We start from the raw sequence: 10767 nt of genomic DNA, 5'->3' as shown, positions 1-10767 counted from the left end.
TTCTTTTCTTTTCTGGGTTTTTATGGGGCTGCCAACTGGCCCTATCAGTTGGGAGAAGATGTGCAAGGAGACTGTGTGAAGGCATAGAGATGTTACTTGGCATGTTGAAGCATGTGGCAATGGAAAAGGGCTGGGGAAGAAATCCTATGCGTTAGGATGGTTAAATGATAAAAGTGGGGTGAGCTGGTGGGGGGATGCAAAATAAACCTAGTGGGCTTTACATTCAGCACGAAAATTTATATTGGGCTTTAACTCAAAACCTAGGCCCACGGTGAGACTCTCATAGATATATAAATTATAATATTAATTTGGTAGTTGTAGCATATTTTTAAATATGATTTATTAAGTAATGTACTATTACGCTTAATCAGATTCAAATTCAAATGGGTAGATGAATTAAACAAATGCATTCATTCAAATTCAAATGGGTAGATGAATTAAACAAATGCATTCATTTTCACCCATTTATTTTTTGTTTATGACTCGTAATTAATCTAACCCATTTGATTGTATTCAATTTAATTTAGTATTATTCTTTTTAGTCCAATATTATATTCAATTAAATTATAAAAAGGCTATGTGATACGGACGACACAAGCCTAGTAAGGTACAGTGGGTGCAGTAGACTGCGTCTCAGACTGCTGCGCCTATGAACTCTCTTCCACGTGGGTCTATATGACACAGGCCCGCATAGTTCAATATTTCCATGAAGAAAATCAATACTCTCTCTCTCTCTCTCTAACGATAATCATGGTATGTAATGCGACACAAGCTCGCATTGTTCAGCATTTTCCACATTAACAAGGCAAAAGTACACCGAAAAGAAAAAAATGAAACCCTTTTCCTCTAATTTCCAGATCAAAACGAAACTGAAGGACAATCAAATGTATACTCTTCTTTCTCTCTCTTTTTTTTTTTTTAACTTTCAAATTCATCTTCTTCTTCCCCATTTCTTGCGTATCAACAAAGACAGTTTGGACGAACTTATTCAAACTGCTCACCCAAAAATAGGAACTTATTCAAATTAGAAAGAAAGAATGTGAAATCTATGTTCATCCCCCCAAAAAAATGCAAAACCAAAAAAAAAAGAGAAAATGACCTCTTCCATTCGATCAATTCCCTCCTGCAAAACTTGAACTGCTAATCTTACTGTTGTCATTGCTGTTCCCGTTGCTGGCAGCTGTAACATTCCCAGCACTGTTACCAGCTGCAGATGTAAGGTTGGCGCCATTGTTAGCAACATTGTTTGGCTGAGCTGCACCACCAATGAGCGAAGTAATAGCCACCGCCAAGGCAGCGGTGAAGTTCGGGTCTGCCGTAATGGCGGCGGTGGCCGCACTCACGGTGTCGGCCAACGAACCCGGCGGCGACATCGATGGCTGAGACGTCGGTGCCGGCAGTTGGTGGACAGGTTGTCCACCTTCCATCTGATCCTGAGACATCTGAAGCCCAGAAAACTTGGACTGACTGTAAAGTGCTTGTCCAAAGATTTGAGGCAGAAGGGCAGTGGCTGAGGAAGAGAGGTTTTGGGGTGGGCTGGGGAAGGGGACTTGGAACTGGCTTGGAAGCCTTTGGAACTGCAAAGGAGTGGGGTTTTGGGTCAAGTCCAACGTGACAGTGGGAAATGGGGCAGAAGCCGAAATGGTAGCCATGTTTGAGGAGCAAGGGAGGAGTGTTCTTGCGAGAAAGTTAGGGTTCATGAGGCCGTCGGCGCTCGACATAGATCCTGAGAGCAGCATTCGGGCTGCCGAGGATGTCGTGGACGCCATGGCCATGGCGGCCGGAGGCAGAGGGTGGTTGTGGTTTCCTTCGTATGTGGTGATGAGGATTGTTCTATCTTCCGCACACCTTTGAACCTGTTTGAGTATCATGTGTATGCAGTTAGTCCAATAAATTCAAGGGGAAAATTTTTGTATGTCGTAACATTTTCATTGATATGGGAACAATATTTCGAACAAGAGAAAGTTAAGTTTCGGAAATTCACCGACTTTCTTTTATTAATAACATTTAGATTGTCAATGTAAATATTGAGAAGATAAAAGTCTTTTAGTGCCTTTTTCTATTACAAGTTGTTACAAATTAAATCTAATTAAATGTACAAAAAAAAAAAGAGAATATGAATTTTAGGTTTTAAATTTGGATTTAAATAAATTTAGATAAAATTAAATAAAATTTTTTATATTACATTTTGTTTAAATTCAGACAAAATTCAAATACAAAACCTTTTTCTAAGCATAGAATCTATAATTGAAAATGTTTTCAAAAGAAGTGTAGAGGAAAAAGAATGCAAGGGGGAAGATCTAAAAGACTCATCACCAAGCTAATGGAAAAGGCTTTACTAAATTGTATGGAGTTGGTTTTTCAATTTAAAGAAAAGATACATTCAATGAATATATATATATATATATATATATATATATATATATATATATATATATATATATATAAGAATCGTGGGAAACACTTAAAAAAAAAAAAAAGATAAAAATAGGCTAAAAAACTAAACCATACCAAAGTAGCCTATCAAGAAAACCCACAACAAAGCAAAGAAAACAATCCTATCTTGAATTAAATCAATAAAGGAACTACAATTTCAAAAATATGAACATCTTGCTCAAGCCAAAGTATGCATAAATAGAAATTATTACACAAAACCACAAAGTCCTCATGTTATCATGCCTCCTTATTAAAATCTCTAAATTTAATCAACCAAAAAGCTTTCAATTAATGACGGCGTTCCTAACACTCTTTGTACAAGCTTTGTGCCATGTGTAAAATCATAAGGTGTGGATAATACCTCATCAGGTCAAGTTGGATTGAAACCATTAGCTTTAGTATCAAAACCACCTTGCCAACTTGGCAAATCCTACATAATGGTCTTTGCCACTCTGAAGAGGGCATAAGAGGTCAGATGGAGAAGCCTGTCATGATTCCACATCAAGTATATTAAAGAGATCCTAGTCATATAAGGATGTATGGAGTAGGTTTCAATTTTCTAAGTTACCTTTCATGGGGCAAACATGTGAGTCCCATGGTTCAACTAGTTAGGAAATAGTATTTGGTATCAAAACCACCATGCAATAATGTGAAAGATCAATGAAGACCCTATCACGATTAAGGAGATACCTAATAAGGATAGAATATTTTTCAACCTTATAAGTCACCTTTTATTGGCCATAACCATGAAACCCTATGTGTCAAAGTGGACAATTGTCATTAGAGTTGAGTTGTGCCTATTACATTTGGTACCTAAGTGTTAACAGCAAAAATGCACAAAACATTTTTAAGATGATGTCAAGGTTTGTGATTGGTTATGGATGTATGATAGAATGTGAACAAGATGGGATTGTTATGTCAATCCGTGTTAGAGGTTTTTTGAAATAGTGTCACATTTCACAAAGGATACATTGCGTAATAGTAATTGTAGGAAAGAATCGTAGGAATCATAAAAGATCACTAAACGTTAACAATTGTTGAAGTTAGAAAAAATCACTAAAATAAGGGAGAAGAATATGGAAATCATCAAACATATATTAAAAGGAGGAGGAAAAGGGCAGAATAGGATAGATCAAAGACAAGTTAAAGGAAAATGTGTGTGTGTGTGTGTGTGTGTGTGTGTGTGTGTGAGAGAGAGAGAGAGAGAGAGAGAGAGAGAGAGAGAGAGAGAGAGAGAGACTGTGTTGCACTAGATTAATTTTATTTATGCGTAATGATGATAGAAGGTCCCATTACAATAAAAATTACACATATTTATACTTCCTACAAGCCAAACGTACATCAATTCTACGACCACAAATAATAATTTCATAACACTAAAGCTAATCTTAATCATAAATTCATAATGATTCTAAATATTAATACTACTCCTACATTTGGGTTGTTTCTAAACATTAAGGGTCCTAATTATTACACTCGACAATACTCGTATTGCATGAATGGTCATCCTGATACTAGTAAGCAATGTCATCTGAAGACCGAGTGACCTCTATCACCCAATGACTAAGCGACCCCTATCGCCTAATGATTAGGTGACCTACCCCATAATTCCTTGTACGGTGTCCCTCGTAATTCCTTGGATGGTTGGGTGGTAAGTAATTTTTCTGGTTAACGAGTTGTGCCATGGGCAAGATTTAACCCCACCTTACTCAGGTGATCATCTTCACTCGGGACTTTCACCCAGGAAATGGGCAAAATTGGTGACAACCAAATTGCCATGTGTCCTTCCTGTGTCATTCTTTATAGATGTGCAAAAAGACAATACAACCACTAAGTCGCCCTAAGCATATTTGTCATGTGAGTAGATCTTACACAAATGTGTAGGTCATCCCACATATAAAGAGTGTGTGTTGCACTCTAACAAAGGCCTTGGAAATCAAGCGGAGGTTGTCACATTCTCAGGCCAAATAAGTCAAAGTGAACAATACCTCACTTTGGTTGAGATCGTTACAACATTCATGGTGAACTATAGATAAAAATAAAGAAGGAAAAAAATTCCATTAGCAAAACTTGAAATAGATATATAAAAGTTGGATTATAACTCATGTGATCCACTATTTAATCTCTAGGTCAATAAAACCACCAGCAAAAGAAATGTTACAACCCTATAAACTCTAAATACAAAATCCTTTTTCTTTGAAAATGTTTAAAACCGAGGACTCTATAACAGCTACATGAGAATAAATTTCACAAAGTCAAACCTCTCATTCTAAACCTTAAATTCTAAATTTCTCTCTCTCTCTCTCTCTCTCTCTCTCTCTCTCTCTCTCTCTCACACACACACACACACACGCACACACACGCACACACAATGAAGATGCTTTACCACCAATAAAAGGCACCCTTCAAAATTTTGCTTTAGTCCTATATATGCTTCTCCACCGAGTAATTCAATATATATGAGTTATATTTTGCACTTTATTTATTGCAAAATTTATAAAGATAACATTAATTGCCAAACACAAGAAAACAATGCAAAGGAGAACTAATTTAGGGAGCGTTTCTAATTATGAGCAATTTGCTGATCATGGATCATCCACTAATTAGTAGCCAAAATCACTAATATGTTATGTGAAATTTTATATTTCTCATCTCTGAAAGACCTAAAGTATAATTTGGTTGTATAAATAATGACCTTTCTTGAAGAGCTAATCGGGTTACAGAATACATACTTGCTTTCGCACCGGACAACCAGCAGCCATGGTGCATCGATAATAGGCGCGAGGGCACGGGTTCCCCTTTGCCATCTTTTGTCCATATTTTCGCCATTGGCATCCATCACTTATCTGAGAAATGAAAGAGCCACAAAATTATTATCAAGATTCTACTAGTCACAGGAACTTAAATTCCATGGGATTCAAAATTGCATACCATGGGAGCCTCAGATCGAGCGCGAACTGAAACTCGAGCTTTCCTCATTGTGGCCTCTGCAGACTGTTCGGCATTTTTCGAAGTACAATTCAATCTAGGAACCTTATTAGAGCCCCAACCTTGGGGTCCCTGATCTGGGCTATCTTCCCTCCCAATTCCACTACTAATTAATTCATTCTTCTCTTGATCGAAGCTGGGGAGAGCTTCCTTAGACGCAACTTCAACGTTGTGCATTGGAGATCCCGATCGATCCCGGCTTCTTCCTTCGGACGAAGCCGGAGAACCCTCATCGGTTTCGGCAGCGGCCGCGAGCCCAAGATCCATAAATTGCCTGGGCACCATAACTCCTCCTCCACCATTGTTATTACCTGCAGCAACCATATTAGGTTTCTTGTCTTCCTCTTTCCCATCCATCATCTGATCATGCCCTTCACTTTTTTCAATATTCTGTTGCTTCATCAGTGCCATCATGTGCATCTGAAGGTTGCTGTAATTGCTGCTAACCTGACTGAGCATGTCTCTCAGATGTTGATTTTCTGTGTTCATCCGTTCAACCTCAGCTTGAAGAACAGCCAGCTGAAAAAAATCACCTTTATATTTTCTTTAGTCGGTCATTAATTGTAAAACAACACAAGATTTCACGGAAAAGAAAATTAAAACAAATCCATATATCCCAGAATTACATACTTCGCTCTTAGCTCTTTTCTCTTCCGCGTTCGGCGATATCCCGTCATCCACCATGGATTGATCACTGCTGGTGTTCGCGGTGAGAAGGTTCAAACCAGTCTATCAAATCATCATTAAATTATTTCTTAAGAACTTGAATATCATTAATATTTATAAAAAATAAATAAAAAAATAAATAACAATAATAAGAGAACAACGCGTGATGAGAAACAGATATATTCAAGTGGATGTGGGTGACTCACGTTAACTTTGAAATCGAATCCGGTGCGGCCAATTGAATCTTCTTTCTTGCCTTCGTCATCAGGAGTACCATCAGCCATGGCAACATCGGTTTTATTCTTATCGGAAAAGAAGTCCATCTCGTCAATGACTGTCCGATTCTCGCCGGACGGCAGCTGGTCGTGGGCGCAGTTGAGGTTGACTGGGAACTGGATGGTTGATGAAGAGGACTGCTGGCTCTTCACAGTGGGCTCCATGGCTGCTGCTCCAACCTTATTTTTCCAACTGGGACTGCTGTTATCTTCGGGGAAGGAATTGATGACAACAGGTTTGTGATTGTGAAGAAAGAAGGCTCTTGGATCTAAATCAAAGGAGAGTCCACCCCCTCTGGCCATAAATCACGATCACTATCCAGGAGAGAGAGAGAGAGAGAGAGAGAGAGAGAGAGAGAGAGAGAGAGAGAGAGAGAAGTGAAGAGAATAGAAGAGAGAGAGGGTCTGAAGTCATCAAACGGAGCTATGGACTCGGCAATTAAAAGGGGGTTGAGAGTTGAGGAGAAGACCAAATGTGAATGGGAAATTCGGAACTGGTAGGTTTGCATGGACCATTGGGGGGCGCGGTGAAGAGGGAGAGCTGAGGAGCAGGGGATCTGTTCTGGGCGGTCACTTTTGCCACGTGGCTACGGGGCCGAGAGGGAGCCAGTGGGACCCGCGTGGAGTCCATGGAGAGCCGTTGGATTGGTGGGAAAAGGTATTGATGTGAAGCAGAGATTGACGCGTTCCAGAAACTCACCGCCCCGATTGGTCCGGCGTCGTGCACGTGACGGAAGGTGAAGGTGAAAAGGGTTGTGTGGTCATAGTCAACTGTTTTGATGGGGCGGGTACCGGTGGGGCCGCCCGTGAAGACCTGGGTCCGGGCACAAGTAATGATAGGCCCACGTCCCATAAAGTCGTTGACTCCCTCAAGTTTAAAATAAAAATAATGTATATATATATATATATGTATGTATTCAAATATGTGGTATGTTACGGACTCATCATCATGGTGAACTTATATGAAAGCAGATAAATAATAAAAAGGACCCATGAATTTATTATTAGTTGTCACATAAATTCACGATGGTCACAAATTTGTATGTGTTATTATGTTACTTTTTTTATTAATTACTCAAATATATATTAATTTTTAACATATATTTTTATTATTTTTTAAAATATTTTTTCACTTTACAACTTATCTCATAAGTGGAATATTCCCAAATATGGATATATACATAATTTTTTAAAAATAATTTAAATTTTAAACTTTAAATGATCTTTCTAACTTGTCTTTATCTTTAAAGTTAAAAATTGAGTGCATGCCCATAACTAATATTAATTAGTTGAACATCATAAAAAAAATATTATATAATTTTTTTTTATTTTATAAAAATTATAACAATTTCATTTTATTATTCACCTTCCCCACATTACTGCAGGCACGAAAATTTTGTAATGCCTAAAATTGAATTATTTGGTTAAAAATGCATAATATCTCATTTAACTAATTATTTTAATAGATCTAAATAATAAGTTGTTAATTGGGGCCTAATGAAGATAATTGGATGATCCTTCTAATCAAATTAAATATGATCAGCTATCCTATGGTTCATGTTTTGTAAGCATGGACATGTGTCAAAAGATAAAGGGTCAAGGGTTTCACCCAACCTTAATCCGTGCCTATAAAAAGTCTCATATTGGTTTTGGAAAAAAAAAAAAAAAGGACCCAGCGGAGGACAAAATAAAAATAAAATTAAAGCAAGGATCAACTGTCACACTTCAGTAATCCTGGCAATTAAAGAATCAAATATTCATTGCGTGTGATTAAGCTCGTGCTAACAAAGATCAGATCCAAACTCATTTCGCATTGAATTGTTAATTTGATCAAATCAACACATCTTGTTAAATAGATCCAAGACTAGGTCAATCCAACATTTGTAGATCGTGAAATTGATCATCTAAAAGATTTACCATCAATTCATTTGACAGCAATCCCGAACCCTCAAATTGGCAAATATCATTCATACAGATCAAAGATTGAATCAATTCACCTTTCATAGATCATCAAATTGATCATTCGAAAGATTCATCACACATACCATCAAATCAATAGATTTGATCAAATTAATTCCAATTTAGGGAAATTCACTATTTACAAAGCACCAAATTGATTTTTTGCAAATCCACCATTGTCTTTGGGAACACGCTCCTCAAGGATTCAAATAAGTGGATCCACTTTCAAGGAGCTTGAATGAGAGCATATTTTACTTTATTAAATTATACAAAGATTGTACCCACTCTTTTATTCTTTATAAAGCAAATTAACATTTGCTTCGATTTTCTTGTCTTTATTTTTAAGGCACAAAATTTGTCGTTAAAAGTTTCTCGTAGCCTTGTTCCTTCTCGTATGAGGCATTCTTCTTTATTGGAGATTAACAAAAATGGTTCACTCAAAGTAAGGAAACATACCATTTTGCATACTAGGCAACCTCAGGAAAGTTTAGAGAAGTGAAACAACAAGAAGACCATGTTTTCTAGCTAGTCATCATATTACGATAGAAGAATATGAAAACTCAAATATTTCTAATGAAAAAGTCCATCAGCATTAGAAGATTGTATTCCATCCACAGTTGATGAGTCAAAGGAAATCAATCACAATATAATAGATGAACTTCAACCAATATTTATCAGTTCGTGAAAAAAAGAGAAGAAAACCATCAATGCGTTGCATGTGGTTAAATAGCTAAAATATGAAAAATCTAAGTTATAAAAAAAAAAAAAAAGTCCCACCATTTATGTTGCACACGGAAAAACTGATGAAACACCATTAAAATAGTACCCAAAAAAAAAAAACCCCCAATAGTATTGTACGTGTTTAAACTACTAAAACATTCCACCAAGTCTAAGGTGACTAACAAATGGATGCTCCTAACTCGCATGAGTTTAAACTATGTACAACAACTTCTTTTTTTCAATTACATAATGACTTGATCCTTCCTTATAGGTATGTAGGCAGCTTAGGAATATTTTTCCTAAATTTAATTGCCAAAAAATGATTTTAAAAAAATATATATCTGCATTATGATGAATAAAATGGTGAAGATATATAGCAAATCCAAAGCTTTAATACAAATAAAACAAGAAACAAAGAACGGAAAAAAATAGGACAAGGAAAAAATCTCTAATCTATCCAATTTGATGGTTTGGCTACAAGTTGTTGTTTTTCCATATTTTTTCTAAGTTCATTAGTCTCTTCCATGTCTTCCTCAATGGGGGTAGCATCCAACTCTGCTATAAGCATGAGAATAAAGAGTCACATCATGTGTGGCACTATCAATTGAAGTACTCATGGTATTAGGATCAATCTGTATTGTTAGTACTCCCTTGTTAATTGACCATAGTTGTTGTTGACTTTTTGAGTCATATCCCGTTTTGATAATGACAAATCATATGTATCTCATTTGTACATTTAGTGTATGAACAGATTTATGTTTCAGAAGGCACAAATGGTTGTTGCAATATGGAGCTCATAAGGCTCTTAAAACGCATATCACACAACTTATTATTACATGGCAATTTGAAGAGCAAGAGTGAAGATATATATATATATATATATATATATATATATATATATATATATATATATATTTGTTTCAATTGTAATGCATTTAGATTAAATTGTATATATATATATATATATATATATATATATATATATATTTGTTTCAATTGTAATGCATTTAGATTAAATTGTATATGCATGTCTTACTCCATCTAATAATAAGTTCAATAACGACCATAGACTGACCCTAGGAATTCAAACTTTTCTTGCAAAACCTTTTACTTAAAAGTTAAACTTATACAAAAAGTTTGAAATGTTTTTGAAGTTCAAAACAAGACTAAAACTCATTTTTGTAAAGGGCTCAATCGACCATATCATAAGCCCGATCGACCAGCATTCATGCTAGGAAGATCCGGTCGACCGGATTATATGCCTAGCTGACCAAACCGCGCTGAAAGGAAAATTGCCTTTGAGCCAGTCGACTAGACCTCGGGTCAGTCGACTGGAACTCTCGAGTTGAAGCCATTTTGAGCAGAAAAACAGCCACAAAATTCAAATTTATTATTATTATATTAGCCAAACGGTCACAAAGGGTCTTTTCCTATAAATACCACGTCCAAAACCCTTAAAATAACTTTTTCTAATCTTGTATTACACTTTTACATATTTGGGCATTTTATTCTCTCATTTTCTCAAATTAAAGAGCATTTACTCTCATCTACACTCTTCATTCACAAAATCATTTTGAGAGAGAAACCCTAGGTTTTCCTATACTCTTGGTTTTGAAAATCACTTTTGGAGAAATCATTTATTGCTCTTAAATCTTTGAGGAAGCATTTATTGTGTATTTATTTTCACGTCAAAGATCAACTACTTTCATCTACCTTTATTTTG

General features: G+C 36.2%; 1 protein-coding gene across 1 annotated transcript; it reads right to left on the bottom strand.

Annotated features, from left to right (window-relative positions):
• Nucleotides 1–823: 823 nt before the first annotated feature.
• On the bottom strand, nucleotides 824–6829 carry LOC131148637 (probable WRKY transcription factor 31). The gene is made up of 5 exons (XM_058098481.1): nucleotides 6297–6829; nucleotides 6055–6153; nucleotides 5368–5943; nucleotides 5169–5282; nucleotides 824–1856 (listed from the first exon to the last, which is right to left on the bottom strand). The coding sequence occupies exons 1-5, from the start codon at nucleotides 6666–6668 to the stop codon at nucleotides 1113–1115; spliced, it is 1905 nt and encodes a 634-aa protein (XP_057954464.1). The 5' UTR covers nucleotides 6669–6829; the 3' UTR covers nucleotides 824–1112.
• Between the last annotated feature and the right edge of the window lie 3938 nt (nucleotides 6830–10767).

The sequence above is a fragment of the Malania oleifera genome, chromosome 2 (genome assembly GCF_029873635.1).
Source record: "Malania oleifera isolate guangnan ecotype guangnan chromosome 2, ASM2987363v1, whole genome shotgun sequence".
Lineage (NCBI taxonomy): Eukaryota > Viridiplantae > Streptophyta > Magnoliopsida > Santalales > Ximeniaceae > Malania > Malania oleifera.
The sequence above is the reverse complement of the archived record's forward strand: the minus strand, read 5'-3'. Positions and strand labels throughout refer to the sequence as shown.

Excerpts from the sequence above, each read along its gene's own strand:
- LOC131148637 (XM_058098481.1), bottom strand. The coding sequence starts at position 6,668 with ATGGCCAGAGGGGGTGGACTCTCCTTTGATTTAGATCCAAGAGCCTTC. Across the intron at positions 5,944-6,054 it reads AGAAAAGAGCTAAGAGCGAA|CTGGCTGTTCTTCAAGCTGA; the intron begins GTATGTAATTCT and ends GATTTTTTTCAG. Across the intron at positions 1,857-5,168 it reads GTTGTCCGGTGCGAAAGCAA|GTTCAAAGGTGTGCGGAAGA; the intron begins GTATGTATTCTG and ends ATACTCAAACAG.